The sequence below is a fragment of the Lasioglossum baleicum genome, chromosome 3, assembly GCF_051020765.1.
Source record: "Lasioglossum baleicum chromosome 3, iyLasBale1, whole genome shotgun sequence".
NCBI lineage: Eukaryota > Metazoa > Arthropoda > Insecta > Hymenoptera > Halictidae > Lasioglossum > Lasioglossum baleicum.
In genome coordinates, this window is record NC_134931.1 from 20533714 (window position 1) to 20549779 (window position 16066).

Genomic DNA, 16066 nt, shown 5'->3' on the forward strand with positions numbered 1-16066 from the left:
TATGATAACCTCGATTTGTTGAGCTGATGTTCAATAGAGGATCGATACGGAGCATCGCGAGTTTGTCTTGTAATTCATACATGTAACACGGCTGCAATTGCTGTTGATATTGATTGTGACGTTGCACAATAACGAGCGGTTCTTGTCACACGCAGTCTTCCAGAGACATGAGTAACGGGTTCACGTATTCGAAGCCTTCGAATTCGCTCTGATCAATTTTGTCGATCACCCTCCTGGATAATATATCAGTCTCCGTCAGTAATATTCGCAAATCCGCTTCAACAGATAACTTAGAATTTAATACTTACGGATCATCCGGCGTTAAATGAACAGGTTCGTCCGTAAATTCTGGTGGGAAGTTGGCTAGATCACGATCAGAATCTAAACGTGGTTTGTAAGGCGGTGTGACCTGCTTCTGTTCCAACTGGAAACGAAATAAATAATAGACAATACCAAACCGTACAAACTTTAATATCGTGCTCGTTCAGAATTACGAATAATTACCATTTCCCAGTCAATTGCTTTGAAGAACGGATGCGCAACGATATCAAGGAAAGCAGCTGGCCTTTTGCCACAACCTAATCTTCGAACAGGATCTTTACAAAGGAAACCTTTAAGAACGGAAGCCGCTTTGACTGATAACGATCTAGGTATACGAATAGTTTTCTCTAAAATAACTTGGAATAGATAGTCTTCAGTGTTCTGATCGGGATTTTCTGACGCGCCCGCGACATCAAACGGGCTACGGCCTGCAAGCATTTCATACAACAGTACACCAAGTGCCCACCAATCTACAGAGAAACTATAATCATCACCCTGTAATATTTCAGGTGCGATGTAATTCGGAGTGCCGCAGAATGTGGAAGTTGTGTCGCCCTCTCGGACGCCTTCTTTACACATCCCGTAATCAGTTAATTTAACGTGACCTTCGTGATCAAGCAGTACATTGTCCAACTTCAAGTCTCTGTATATTATACCTGTAAAAAGAAGTTATCGTGAATTTCCCTCGTACCCATAACATCACAATGCGATTATGCACGAACTACGCTAGTTTCTTGCTCATAAGACGACCACGTTTAATTGATTTATGCTTCTATGAGTGGACATTATCAACATTGTAGCATTGCCGTTTTTGTTTATTAAATACTTGAGATCACACTTAAAACTTTTACACATTTTTATTTATGTAACTGACACGAGCCATTGTTTAATAGAGAAGTCGTGCAATAAATAGGCAGTGTTTATGCTCGTGTAATTGAAATTTAGATTGAACAAATAGCTTCTAATATTTCTATGATTTTTTTGCTAACTAGAGGGGAGTTGTTGCTCGCTCGCTTCGCGAGCTTTGCGATTAGGGAATATCGTATGCTTGTTGATCGCTTGGTTCCTTGTTATAGCAGAGTAATGTTGCAAAATAGAAATGTTATAATGTCGATAATGCAAACAGGCGTCGATAATGTAAATTTCTATTGAAATATTGATTAAAAGATGCGACGTTCTATTGAAATATTGATTAAAAGCTACGACGTTTGTTTTTTTGTTGTATTGAAATATGATTCTAAAAGCACTTTCAGTTTTTCCCGAATTTTCCATTTTTCCGTGATACTTTTCCAATTTTTCTTATCCTACAACCAAGTTCGGACTAATACGAACATTTTAAAAAAAGAATTAGCCAAATCGGTCCAGCCGTTCTCAAGTGATGCGCTTACCAATGAACAGCATTTGATTTTTATTTATATAGATTGCTTATATCTTAATTTTGAAAATTTCTTCTCCTAAACATTAAATTAGCACGCTTGTTGCTTCAACGAAAACTGAGGGTCATCGAATAAAGCCTGTTCGAAGCATGTTATCTGTGTAAAAGTTTCACTGTGTCCACTTTCTTGACGCGATATTTCTAAACTGATCAAGGAGACCGTGTATCCCGTAAAATTCTGAAAAATCGTAGCTTGTAATCTGTCTTTTTATGGCATAACTATCGCTCTGTAAATATTTACCCTTCTCGTGTAAAAAGTTTAAGGCGAGGCTAATCTCAGCTGCGTAGAACCGAGCGTGTTCTTCCGGAAGACGACGTTGTCTTTGCATGTGGAACATAAGATCACCGCCACGTACAAACTCGATCACGAAAAATAATCGCGAGGGTGTCTGAAAGCATGAGTGCAACCCCACAAGAAAAGGATGATTCGAGGCAGTTTCGAAGACGTGTTTCTCCGTTTGAACCCAATCTATGTCCTCGTCGTCGGTCACCAAGGCTTTTTTAATCACTTTCATCGCGTAAATCCTCTTCGTACGCTTCAGTTCCACCATCAAAACTTTCGCGTAGGAACCACGACCGATTACCTTAATCAGTTCGAAATCATTTAGAGAGTATTGCCTCTGCATATCGTTCGAGTTGTCTGCATCGTTTAGCGCATCCAGTGGCGATTCCTCCCTCTCTTCGCTTCCAGTTCCTGTAATCGTATATAGGCCATATTATAATTTAATCCGACTAATTTACATTTTTTTTTTTAAGAGATACACCTATTCGTTTGAAAAATGTGAAACTGTACTTACTGATACAGTCAATACTAATCCTAGCAAAAAGTATTCAATCGAACTAGTCGACATTGATTATACGGGAATGATTTAAGTATATTTTGAATTTACATAATGTATACATATACGTATTGTGTCGTGTATCGTATACATAATTAGTTGTACGTATATTAAATAAGTAGATACAACGATTTTTGTCATATTGTAAAGAACATGTAGATAAACGATTAACATGTTTACCTATTTACCAGCTATGAAATAATGAAGTATATTCACAAGAGAAATGTGAAAATTTCAAAGAAATGTGTAAACAATATCCGAAAGTGCGAGAATAGCATTAATTCTCTGAACAAAAGAAAATTGAACATTTGGAAGATGATTTAGTATTTTCACTAATCACTGTTTCAATCCTTCATTCTAATGAAGTTATTTCTTGTTACATCGAAGTTCTCGAATATATAGGCAACTCTATTATTCTGCTTCTTTCGCTATTGCTTTAGTTTCTTTGACCAAATACTTTTTTTTATCGGGAATAGTATATGATGTATTTATTACACATGCCCATTTAAAACGAACTCGTAGTCTTTTTCATAAAAGAAAGATCACAAGTAATAAATATTAAGATTCGATTTACAGATTCTCAGTGTTCAGCTAATCAGCACAGGGGATTCTCTACTGTGACCGGTTCCAAAAATCGTTTTCCAATTTACAAATATAAACTTTTAAATATTGGAAATAAATTGAAAAGTGACAATTCAATACAGTTTCAAATATGAAGCATATTCCGTGTACGTATCCTGCACGAGTCGAAAGTTCCTTCTCGGACGATGCCCATGCAGAAAAACCTCTTTGGTTTATTAATTTATTAATTTTATTGTATTACTCTGGTATTCACTTGAAAAAATGCTGCACACTTTTCAAATAGACGTTAACAAATCTATGCAATTTCGAATTGATGTGCTTAATGGTTTTCCTGAGAAAGGTTTCCGAGGCTCGGCCGCCTGTTTTACCGTCACCGTAGAGAGCCCCCTCGAAGACGTTCTTACGATTTCGTGAGTGCTCCTCGATGATCGGCGACTCTGAGATCTCATCTTCGACGTGAGGTACGTTACTGCATTGAACGACATCCATCAATTGTTGATCGCCGTTCCTGTCGATCGCCTGCGCCTCTATACTTGGTATCTGCTGTTGTTGCTGTTGTTGCGTGCTCAAGCACGACTTCCTCACCACTTTGTGACATTTCTTGTGGACCAGCAGCTTGCATTGGATGCACTTGAACCCCTGTCGACCTAGTCCCCATATCCGATCCTGGCAGAACGCGCAAAACGCCTTCTGCGGAAGTTAAACAAAGAGAGGAACTTATACGGACCCGATTGGCGCGCTTTTCTTGTCTAGCCCTCAGAACGAAAGTAGTGTAAGTCAAGGAGAGTCCGTAAGTCTAATTACAATTACTGACTTCATTCTACACTCTTCTTTTCTCTCTTCCGCGCCGACCCTTCTCTTTGTCCATTACTTCTTTCATTACCCCCACCCCTCCTCCGCGAATTCTACGCGTGCTTTCGTCTTCTTTCAACCGCTCCGGTCTTCCCTTCTTCGTCATCCTCAATCTAAACGCAACAACCCCTATCGCACTTCTCTACCCGTATCCCTCCTCAAACACTCTGGAGACTCTTCCTATATAGGGTGAATTACTCAAAACTGGAACTTAAAGTAACTCCGTTGTTTTTAATAACACGAGAAACTCCCTCGGGAAAAGAAACGGTTCCTCTAAACCAGTATCGCGACGGAGAAATGATTATTTTATAATGTTCGTTCTTGATGTTGGGCAACATATTGATCTTTTATCATTTCAGGGCAACTTTTACGGCAAGCTAATATTACAGCCATTATCCTTTCAAAGTCCATGCACGAAAACACGTGTATCTAAACGCAAAGGAAGTTAGTCTTTACGCGCGCGCAATGGAGATTTATGTACACAAATTAAAATACCTTGTCGACTAATGACTAATGTCATAAATGTAAATGTATCTATGCACCTGTATTTAATGCAGACAATTTTTATGTTGCACGGAAATTCGCGGTCTAATAAAATTGTCAACGGAAAATCCTTTTTACCACGAGATACATTTTCTTGAGATGTGTCGATCATGTTGTTAAAATCAGCAGAGATACTTCCGGTTGCAGCGTTGGGTAGCTCACCCTGTACATTAACCCTTGCTGTTCCTCCTCTTGCTCTTATCCATTCCTCGTCCGAGTGAAATCGACTTACACCGCCCTCATTACCCCTCGGCTGGAGCGAAGAAGAGACCAGGTAGGTACTGGGACCGTTAAATACAGAATAATTCTCGGTGACCACTAGCCAGCAAGTTCCTTTTATCAGGAATCAAATCTATCCGACCGACAGAGGGTCGCTTCGAGAGACGGCGGTGTGTAACAGGTAACAGTAGTGTGTGTTCGTAGCCACAATGGAAAAAGATGGTGTGAAATTATATTCGAGAGCAGCGAGAAGCGTGGGTGGACGGTGTATCCGGAGGGGTGGTTCGTTCGGGTGGAGTGTGGAGCGGGAGGTTTGTGAAAGCGATTCGGGGGTCAGTAATTGAATGAGTATATGATGCTTACCCGATTGAAACGTTTCGCCTGAAATATATGACCATTCACTCGGTACAGCTTCCTCCATCTACGTGCGCCGCGTCTGTAGATGCTGCCTTTGGAAAATGAAAAAACATAAATATCACAAACGAACAGAGAGCAATCCTGTCTTGAATGTCTGCGAACGGTGTTTCTCGTTCCGGGGCATACGTATTAGCTGACCGCGGAGCTGCCTATCGAATTTATCCTACGACACGGCCGCACACGACACCCGAGGATCTCTCGAAAATTCGCGTGCCTCATTTATGTTCTATTTACAATCCCCCCTCTCTCTCTCACTCTCTCTCTCCCCCCCCCCCTCTCTCTCTCTCTCACACACACACACACACTCTCACTGGACGAGTACGATAAGGAAACGCGCGTCACGCGGGACACTTTAGGCGAAAAGACGGATCCATTGGCATACCGCACCGAAAGATCTGCAGCAAAAATGTGATGCGTCTGAGTCGCTCCATTGCGAGGCACGTCAAACACTGAATAGCCACGGCAAGGGCAGAACACAACCGAGTCGGCGAATTTGTAAACACGACAAAAACATGTGAACCGTAAGCCCCGCGGTATTCATACGGGGAAATTCGGTCTGCGTTGGCAAGTGTGATCGAACGATCTATTCGGTGCTCATCCTGCCGACACGCATCATACGTACATGATGAAACTGAACAGAAGGAGAACGAAACGAATCGGAAAACAGTCGACGTACACCATGAGAAATTGATCGGAATGAAATCTCTTGATGCGGCAATAATAGATCAAACGAAAAGAAACAAGCGTCGATCAACGAAAGAACGATACACCAAAGAAGATAATACAGTAATCGTTTACAGTAGACCCCCATATAACGCAATGAAACAATTGTTCAAAATTACTGTGTGTATTTGTGTCTTCTGTGGCAGTAAGTGTACACAGTCATCTTGCGCAATGTTTTGTACATTATACTGTACGTTTACTGTAACATACAATATATACGCTACTGGACAAAAGGATAATACACACTGTGCATGTTCGTATATCATGAAATGTGCATTTTGTACGGTCTACTGTGCATGTTTGTGTATTATGTGTATTCGAAACAAGGAAATATGCATTTTGCACGTTCTACGTATGCTTTGCGTGCAACTTCGAGTCGAGAATAAGCACAGTGTCTTGTACTTCTGTCCAACTCGAGGTACATCGTGTTTGGATGTCTTCCTCTCCCTTCTCTGCTGTGTTCCACAAACTGACTCCTTGGTACTCACTCTGGAGATGACACGCAACATATAGAATGTGCAAAATGCACATTTCATTGTTTCAAATACGTATACGTAATATACAAACGTGGACAGTGTCTTATGCTTTTGTCCAGCACTGTATACAGTCTTTTTAAACAAGTTTCTGGTCGCGTTATACGAGAGTCCATGGTACATGAATCGGTTAGCCAGACCAGTCGTACACATCTCATGAGAAACTTAAAAGAACGTATTGCTAATCGTATAACTCGCTGGCTAGTTTATTCGTATTGGGAGACGAGTGCGTGTGTTAGAAACTTGCGACTATTGTTGCGACGAAAAACTCACTGTCTTCTCCCTGACAGGGCATTCCAGGTGCAGGCGGAACGTTAGGAAAAACTGGAACAGAAACGGACAATTTTCTTGAGTGCACAATTACAATGCACATTGTCAATGTAAGTGACAAGTAAACCCATTTCTTAAGACTTGTAATTTAGTAAATAATAAATATTTCCTAACATATGCTTTTTGTTTGTTGTTTTTAGACATTTCCATTGAGTAGGTATCTAATTACTTTTTTTTAGTGCCATTTTAGCGTCAAGTAATTGCAATTACCAATTACAATTGCATGTAATTGTAATTTTATTTCTGCTATTTCAAATTACAGTGATTCGCAAGTAATTGTAATTGAAATTACATTTTGCCCAACAGTGGTCGCGTACACATTACACTTTTCCAATTACAAATCGCAGTCACTTTGCGAACATAAACGTCTAAACAACTACACGCTCGAACTTCAAGTTCGATGATGAAAAATCGTTTCTTCTACAGGGTATCCCAAAAATGTTCTACTTCCTTGAAAGAGGCGATTTCCAAGGTCACTCGAAGTAACGTTTAACCTTTGCGAAAATATTATCCGCGGCTTTGCTAAGCAGTTATTAATAGAAAATACGGACCAATCAGGGCGCGGCAACAGCGGACAGACTCCGGCTCGGCCAATGCCAACACTGACCGGTGTTTTTCGTTAATAACTCCTTGACAAAGCCGCGGAGAACATTTTCGCAAACGGAAAAGTTACTTCGAACGAGCTCAGGAATTATCTCCGTCAAAGTGGTACATTTTTCGGACACTCTGTATGTTTTATCAACCCACATAGACCGTATTAATTTAATCTAATTCCGCAACCCCTTGTTATCGACCCATGTTTATCACACGTCGCAGATATTCGTTAGAGATAAGGGTCTATGTCACGTTTCATTTTCGCCAGCATAAATCCGACGCGGAAGATCTGCATTTAACGATGTCGATGTCGATCGAACAAATTGAAAATCATATTGACTCGCGCGTCGGAAAATGTAAATGCTGATTCTCGACTGCTGTCGCACGAGAGTGCAGTCACTTGAATTCTAGCCGGCGGCATCACAGTTGCCTTTTCATTACGCATTCGCCATCGTCGAGGGGGTAATGGCATATCTAATTAGATTGTAGTTCCCCTTGGTTGATCGAAAACTCGGTTTTCGAGGCACGGAAAGAATATCTCATGAATATTCAGCGATGCAAAATCATGCAGAATCATGCAAATTCATGCGGCCACTAATTTATCATTTCTTTTCCCCATCATCGAAAGCCTCAAATTGTACACTTCGATCTGTCTGTCTGAACATCCACTCGCGGGTACGTCATCCCCGTTCGCAAGTTCCGCGCGTCCGAAACTTGAGGCACACTCGAGCCGGTCTTCTCCGTGCCCCGAATCGAAATTTTCCGGGATCGATCTTAGAACGTTAGCGAATACTAACAAAGATCGTGTATCACGGACAACGTCATCATAACGACGCGGCGGTGTCCTCGTCAGCACAGCATAGACAATGATCGGCGACTAGCGAGGATGGAATCGCGCACCGTGTTCGCGAACGTGTTCAGCACTGCACGGCCTACCAAATGTCTTCAGGACCACGATCGGAATTGGCTTTTTTTCCGTTACATGTCGAGCCTAACCGCTGCGCCTAGCCGAGGACACATAGGTGTACCCTATACTGTCACTTTTATTCAGCGACTTGATCATTAACCGCTGCCCGATAACGTGTAACATTCGATTGAAACGATGCGATCGCGTTATCGCTTATCGACGAGCAGCCTTCGCGGACACGGATAGGTGCAATGTTGTTTTCAATCTACGCCTTTACATCTCACTCGCCATCGAATAATCGATCGAAACTATCGGCGAGGCTTGCCACAAAATTAAAGAAACCGTTCTAACTCGGTTTAGCGGCCGAGTATCTTATCAGCAAGTATCCGCAAGCTCTGCGGTGTACATACAGTGACTCTCATTAATATTCGGACGCTCTAAAAAACGCGATGATCATTTTAATATTGGACTATACGATTCAAACTTTTTTTCGGAAGCTAGAGCACTTAATTCACTACAGGATGTGAAAAGAAATTTTTTCGAAAATTGCAATTGGTCGGAATTGTAGGGAAAATACTAAAAGATCCATTTTACAACTTTTTTATGTGGGCCTATATTGAAAATTTAAAAAATACGTTTTGTAGATCTGTTTCAATTAAACATATCCTGAAAATTTCGTTAAAATCGGTCGACGTTGCAATGAGCTACAAGCGTTTAAAGATGGTAAAAATTGCAGTTTTTCACGATTTTTCGGTCTATAACAGCAGTACATCTAAGAATTCTTACATCTTTCAATGACTGTCAGTTTTCCCCGCATCAACCGATTTCGATGAAACTTTCACAATGCATATAACCCACGCGGATCTACAAAACATATTTTTCAAAATTTCAATATAGGCCCGCATAAAAAAGTTGTAAAATGCAACATTTAGTATTTTCTCTACGATTCCGGTCAAATGCAATTTTTGAAAAAATTTCTTTTCACATCCTGTAGTAAACTAATTGCTCTAGTTTTCCAAAAAAGTTCAAATCGCATAGTCCAATATTTGAAAAGTTACGGTGTTTTTAAGAGTGTCCGAATATTAGTGGGAGTCACTGTATAATATCAGATCGTCGGAGCTTAGAATATAATTCGTTTAGATAATAACTATGTATATTCTTCGTTTGGCGACTCGAGTAATTTTGCCGAATGGCCGATTGTTTTATGTTCATGTCAGATTCGAAAAATTCGGGAACAAGAGGATCTGATCTTTTCAGCATAAATGCTCGCCGAACGTTGTGCCCGAAACAATTTAGGAAAAGCCTTCGCGTGTATTAACGATCGATATACATACGTGTGTGATACCTCGCGAAACGATTTCACCGCAGCGAGTATCACTATAGATATTGTTTGTCGCGAATTAATACAACTAGCTACGTGTTAATTACGCCTGTTACCCAGCGATTGCGATTGCGATCAAACGAGAGCAAACAAAGACTCCTCGATACATAGTGCAGCAGCAGCTTGTACGTCTCCCTTTTCATCCCTTATGCTGTTACTCGTCTGGTTCGACCTTCGGGAATGTGTTTAGCATTGTTTATTGTCTTTTTATTTTTTATTTATTGTTATTATGTAATTATGTATCGTTAGAATGTATATAGTATCGTTTCAACGATCGATCTCGAGTGTATTAGATACGAGGATTCATGGGCGTTTTCGTTCGTAACAGTAAGAAAAACAAAACTGCTACGCTAACTTCCGCATGCGAAGCATTGTATATCGTGTGGCATCTATTTAGCAAATTCAGAATGAAACGATGTCCGTGAGTCGCGCACTGATCCTTCTGAAAACGTGAAATATGGGACTAGGCAGAGATGATTAGATAAGCGCACATGTTAGCACACCATCTCGAAAATACACGCTATTCTTCGCGATCAATATGTTGCAATTGCATCCGAGCATTCGGCTCGTTCGGTTTGAATCGAGATTGTGTTGACTCCGTCAACCGAGTGAACGCGAGTGGATTTGTGCGGGCCACGACGTGCAATAACGTGCAATATCGAAAAGGTTATACAAACAACAGGGCTGCGAAACGGAAGGAACGAAGGCGGTCGATGCACCTGTGCTTCGTTGCGAATCAATCGACCAAGTTAATGAAGCGCGGATAGGGTGTCGAGACCTACCCCAGGTAATGTCGTTGAACCAAAACTGCGGGAATCCTGTGGTATCGTCGGCCGTGGAAGGAGCAGGATCCGGACGTTGATTACACGGCCCGTGTACGCGACACCTGCTAGGCCCTATAGCTTGATTGCTGGCCGCGTACATCATCTCCGTGGCGATCACTTCGTCCAGATCGAGTTCCGAGGTGTCGTCGACACCTTTTTTGCCAAGTAGCTTCATCCTGGACGTCGAGGATCCCGGTTGCACGAATATTTCGTCGCGCGGACTGTTATTGGGCGAACACTCGCCTCGCATCCCAGCGATCGGCTGTTCGTACTCGGCGGAATCGCTGCTGGGCGAGGGTGGGTACGTGCTGGTGCTCGACTTAATCGGTCGATCACGCGGCAAAACTTGAATTCCCGTGGACGAGGTGGAAGGTACTTCGACGGCCGGTGGAATCTTACGGCCAGCGGCAGCTGCCGCCGCAGCAGCCAGTGCCGCGGAATAAGAATAGAAGGAACCACCCTGTATCATCATACTGCAGGGTGGTTCCTCGGCTGCGGCACCAGCAGCACCACCGCCACCACCACCACCGGGCCCGGACGACGTACCGACACCGATCTCACCCTGTACTTGCTGCTGTACCCCGTACAACCCCGTGCTGATCCCCGGCTCGGTTTGGTGAAACTGTTGTTGTTGTTGTTGTTGTTGCTGCTGTTGGTGCTGCTGCTGATGCAAACTTTGCGATTGTTGTTTATCCTTCTCCCGACGGGGTGATCGACCCCTATCGCTGACTGACGTTGCGCTCCAATAACCCCACGCCATTTCCTCACGAATTTACCCGTATATTTATCTTTCTCCACTTCCTCTATCCTGGCTGTCTGATATCGTCCGCCAACAACCGTACACCACTAGCTCCCGTCTTTTGCTCGCTATCACCCTCTAACTCCCACCCCCGAGTTTTCCCTACTTTCCTACCCAGCGGTACGTGCGCACACGTTCCCTCAATCTCTCTCTTTCCGGCCCGTTGTCTTTCCCTTCCTCTCCTTCTTTCACCCCCGTGCTCCTCTGCCCTCGCCTCTTCTACCGTGGCCGACCTCTTGCAGGAGCCCGGCTGAGAATGCGACGAGTCAGCGCCGATCGATGCTGGTTTATCGCCACTTTCGCAACCTCTCCAGTGACAACAGCGATTGTTAAAGATACACCGTCACAACCTCTCGACACGACGCTCGCGGACCACTAAAACAAGCCTAGCCCCACTGCGCGTATATTCTATCCGGCCTGTCCCGTTATCTTCCCGCGGATAAACCTCGGGGAATGATCAACCACGGCCCTCCACCCTCTCCACGATCCACCCTTTTTCCCTTCCCAACGAGATTTCCGGTTGGCTTCTTCGCGCGGCCGTTCTCGCTGGTTCTCGCACACTCCGACAGCCTCTCTCTGACGGATCTTCGCGAGGAAACTGTCGCCCAGTTAATCTGTCCGCGTAAGAATATCGACTGCCGCTGCAGTATTCATTAACTGCCATCACCGTCAGGCCAATTTTACTCCACGAAATGCGCAAACGCTAGGATAAAGTCACGCCGAAAACACAACTGATTTCTGTTTAACAAACCGCCCCAACTCTTTTTCCTTCCCGTAACCTCTCCTCTCTGTTCTCTCTGCTACTTCCTACCCGACCACCCCCCGCCCATCATCCTCTCCCTTGTCCTCCACCTTCTTCCCCCACGCGTACCCCGCCCCTTCTTCTTGGCTCGCACTTCCCTATTCGCTCTAATTCTTCTTCCTCAATATTTCCTTCCGTGATCCCCTTTCTATGTTAATATTCTTTCTTCTCCAGCCCTACTTCAACCCTTTCTCTCTCGTAATCTCTCTCTCTCTCTCTCTCTCTCTCTCTCTCGCCCTCCTTTTCACGTTCGCTTTGCTCAACTACCTTCTCGTGCCTTCCCACCCTTGCCCTTTTTTCCTCAAGAGCCTCTTTTATTAGTTCTTATCCGCGTGTTTGCCTTCTTTCCCGACGAAGTCCGTTAAATACTACATAATCGGGGCTCCGGTAAATACACACGAATGGAACGATTCTTAAGGGATGCAGGAATGTAATCGAATCGGTAATGCGAATCGGACGTAGTTATCCGAGGTGGTAATTATTCAAGTTATTAGTCGTTATTATCCGCGATGAGAGTCAGAATGTTAATGTACGATATAATTCTCTCTAGTACGTCTAAATTTAAATTGTTCAGTACTTTACACGGATTCCAATTTTCATTGGCGACGTACAAACGTTGTAATTAATAATATCATACAAATATTGTATTGAAAACTATCATAAACGAGACACAAACAAAATAAATGTGCAATAGAGTATAAAATAGATAACCAAGAGAAAATATATTTAAATACCACTATCCTGATTTTGAAAATTATTCATATTTGCGTAGCAAATAAATTATTTAAAAATGATGATCACATTATGAATAAAATTCACAGATTTGTTCAGAATTCTATCAGGTCAATACTAGACTGTGTCAACGGTAGACTGCTGATTACAACAAATAGGGATCACATTAGAATTAGAGATCACGAGTTTCAACGTTTATTGAAAATTCACGTGTACACGTGTAACGAATATATACATACGTGTTTGAGTTTGTATAATGTTTAATACACGTGTATGTATCTAAGTACAAAGTTTTTGTAAGCAAATTGTAATAAACTGCATAAAATCCACAGTCTAGTTATCAGTAAAAGTACGATAGGCGAAAGAACCATTTGGATGGGTTTCTAAATGTCAACTACAAATTATATTTGCTCTAACGGAACATCACTTACCATGTATGGTTATCTCTGGGTACTTCTCTAGTTCGTAAAGGCGTAATGCTTCATCCACTCCTTCCTGAGAAGCAATCCTACATGGATCCCCCTCATCGTCAACCCATTTCATCGTAAATTGATCTTGACCCGATGCATCGAATCCACATATCGTACGCATTTCCTCCCGCAATGTATCGAACGAAATTCCAGGTGATATATATGTAATCTGCACTTCCCTGATGTAAAACAAACTTGACTGAATGGAAACTTGAACTGATGGAAAACTTAAGTATATGGAAAACAAGTATGAATCATATGTTGAAAGGGATTTTGTTTATAGAAAACGTGCACAAATTACAAGAACACGTAAGTAATATATGCCCAATATATACTTACTTCGTATCATTGAAATATTTAAATAAGTTTCAACTCGTGGGAAGTCATAAATCATTGTATTACAAATGCTATATTATGTACAATACACTTATGTACAGCTTGTCGAATCTAGCTGTGCGCTTGACCAAAACTTAGGAATGCGCAGACAAAAACAAAGACCGCACTTGACGAGAGAAGGATGCAGCATGCAACGTATGAACGGTAAGGTACACACCTCGTCAAAAGTGCATACTGTCCATTATTTCTTACAGCAGTAAACATACAAAACAACTGTTTATATGTTTGTGTGAATTTAGTTTGTGTCACTTTACTTTTTAACTGAACTGTCGCCACGTGCATCGTTCGACAGGTGACAATCAGTTCACCATCATTGCGAAGTTCCACCTATTTACCATTGCGCAGCGGGGACATTTCCCCTTGCAGGGGACATTCAGCCGCACAGCTAGATTTGACAAGCTGTAGATAATATATGAAAATCAATATTTTATTTCTTAGCTTTATTATTTCTGATTTTTTCACTGTTGTTTTCACAAAAAAATACACGCTATTACAAAGAAATTATATATTTATATTACCCATTGTAAACAATTTTCACTCGAATATCGTCATTCTCTGTTTGTGTAGGCATTTTCAAAATCTCTACCGATCTCTTCTCGCTGAAAAATAAAAATAATTAAAAGGTATTATTGTCAACCTATAATCATTGAATTATAAAAACATCTAAATTAAATAAAAAAAAACATAATAAAAAATCGTAAATGTTTGTACAATTAAAATTGTTTAGTATAATAACGGATGTGAAGCAGGGAAGCAATTTATAATAATCTTATAGAATTCTGTATTAATCTTGCGAAATTCAGAATACTGTGTTAATTAGAGCTCGATACATCAACAAAATTGTCATGGGGTTAATACCCATGGAAACATAATAAATATTCTAATATTCTACTTAATTATATAAATAAGTTGATACTTTTTTTCGTTTAGTTGGCTAAAATTAAAAAATTATACATAATTGTTACGTTTGAAATCTAGTTAAGTTGATGACAACCTTAGTTTTGTTGTACGTATATGATTTCTGACTCACCACAAGTATTTTCAATAATGATCTAACTATTAAGTTAGATGAAATAATCCTGACGTGTACTTCTAGTAGAATAAAATATCGTCGTTATAAAACCACTAATTCGAAATAGACATATGATAAACAAAATTGAAAAGTACCTAACACAGCAAAACGCGTTGTCACTTGGCAGTCGCCATGTATGTATTTACTGTAGTGAAGTTGAGTGTGTAGTTGAGTGTAGTGCAGTGATGCCAGAATCGTGGACGCGAGACGCGAGCAGTGATGGTAGGTAAGGCGCTTTTTTCGCGCATGCGCGACTATTCTAACCTCAGACGGCCTCAGTCATGTACGAAGATCGGGTACCTTGGCCGCCCCGCTAATTTTTGGCCCCTGCCGTAGGGCAGCGCCAAAGCCGCCACAGTTCCCCACAAACTTCGGACGTAGATACGGTCCTGACGAAAATCGCGCATGCGCGAAAAAAGCGCCTTATACCTATACCATCACTGCTTCGATTGAGCCCAACTTTTTTGATACGATGGATGGCCGCTAGAGGCGCTGCGCGGAAAAACAGTAACGTATTGTAAAGCGGACCCTACACGGTAATCAGGAATGACAGTCTGATTGAACAGTCAGACCAAGTCGGACTGTCAATCCTGCCCAATCCTGACTGATCCTTACTTCAATCACGATTGACAGACTGATTATCAGATTGACAGTATTGAATGTTGAAATTTTTTAACCAATAACTAAGTCGCAATGTCTTTTAAAGAGAAAGCCTGTTAGTCTCCCTTCCACTTCCCGTGATTGAAGCTCGGATTTCCAAATATCTGGAAATCCGTCAGTCCATTTCATCAGTACATCAGTATTAATCTTTCACGATCAATCCGAATGTCAATCTTCGACAAAACTGTCATTCCGATTGACCGTGTAGGGTCCGCTTTACGTATCTACTATTGGGTAGATGAAATGGGGTTCCTTGCGAGCAACCCGCAGAATTTTAAAAAATTTATATGATTTGATTCTGAAAAATGAATGTATAACAAGTGTATTTGTGTATATTTTGTAACTCGTAGGACACGTCCTGGAGTCTTTTTGTCCGGTAAGATTATTTCGATACATTCCCGCCAATATAACTGCCTCAGGGCTCTGGCCGCTCTGCTACCCAATAGTAGATACGTTACTGTTTTTCCGCGCAGCGCCTCTAGCGGCCATCCATCGTATCAAAAAAGTTGGGTTCAATCTGGTTCAATCGAAGTTTACCAGTAAAAGGTTAACTGTGTAAAACGTTTTCCAAGCAAAATAAAGGTAAAAAAAGTTTGTTTTTACCAATAAAATTAAATAAAATAAGGATATAACCA

At 41.5% G+C, this 16066-nt stretch overlaps 2 protein-coding genes across 8 annotated transcripts in view; one reads left to right on the forward strand and one right to left on the reverse strand.

Annotated features, from left to right (window-relative positions):
* Positions 1-15096, reverse strand: Apkc (protein kinase C iota type). 6 transcript variants are annotated; one of them, XM_076421109.1, is made up of 12 exons: positions 14867-15096; positions 14730-14791; positions 14218-14298; positions 13857-14098; positions 13265-13482; positions 6738-6788; positions 5155-5240; positions 3582-3867; positions 1998-2450; positions 505-977; positions 309-424; positions 1-233 (listed from the first exon to the last, which is right to left on the reverse strand). In XM_076421109.1, the coding sequence occupies exons 4-12, from the start codon at positions 13979-13981 to the stop codon at positions 146-148; spliced, it is 1896 nt and encodes a 631-aa protein (XP_076277224.1). In that variant the 5' UTR covers positions 13982-14098; positions 14218-14298; positions 14730-14791; positions 14867-15096; the 3' UTR covers positions 1-145. The 6 variants fall into 6 exon arrangements, with proteins under 6 accessions (XP_076277224.1, XP_076277226.1, XP_076277227.1 ...); XM_076421111.1 differs by lacking the exon at positions 13857-14098 and having other exon boundaries at positions 14867-15091; XM_076421112.1 differs by lacking the exons at positions 13857-14098; positions 14730-14791 and having other exon boundaries at positions 14867-15092.
* The window catches only part of Ncm (pre-mRNA-splicing factor nucampholin), a 7285-nt gene continuing 4555 nt past the window's right edge, over positions 13337-16066 (forward strand). Inside the window, exons 1-2 of one of the 2 annotated variants that reach the window (XM_076421115.1) lie at positions 15292-15807; positions 15905-16013. The gene's annotated coding sequence lies outside the window, so the exon portion shown is untranslated. Of the gene's footprint in view, positions 13613-15291; positions 15808-15904; positions 16014-16066 lie in introns of those variants that run through there. The other variant, XM_076421116.1, reaches the window with a different exon arrangement.

Excerpts from the sequence above, each read along its gene's own strand:
- Apkc (XM_076421108.1), bottom strand. The coding sequence starts at position 11,260 with ATGGCGTGGGGTTATTGGAGCGCAACGTCAGTCAGCGATAGGGGTCGA. Across the intron at positions 5,241-6,737 it reads GCCCTGTCAGGGAGAAGACA|GCAGCATCTACAGACGCGGC; the intron begins GTGAGTTTTTCG and ends CATTTTCCAAAG. Across the intron at positions 978-1,997 it reads AAACTTTTTACACGAGAAGG|GTATAATATACAGAGACTTG; the intron begins GTAAATATTTAC and ends TTCTTTTTACAG.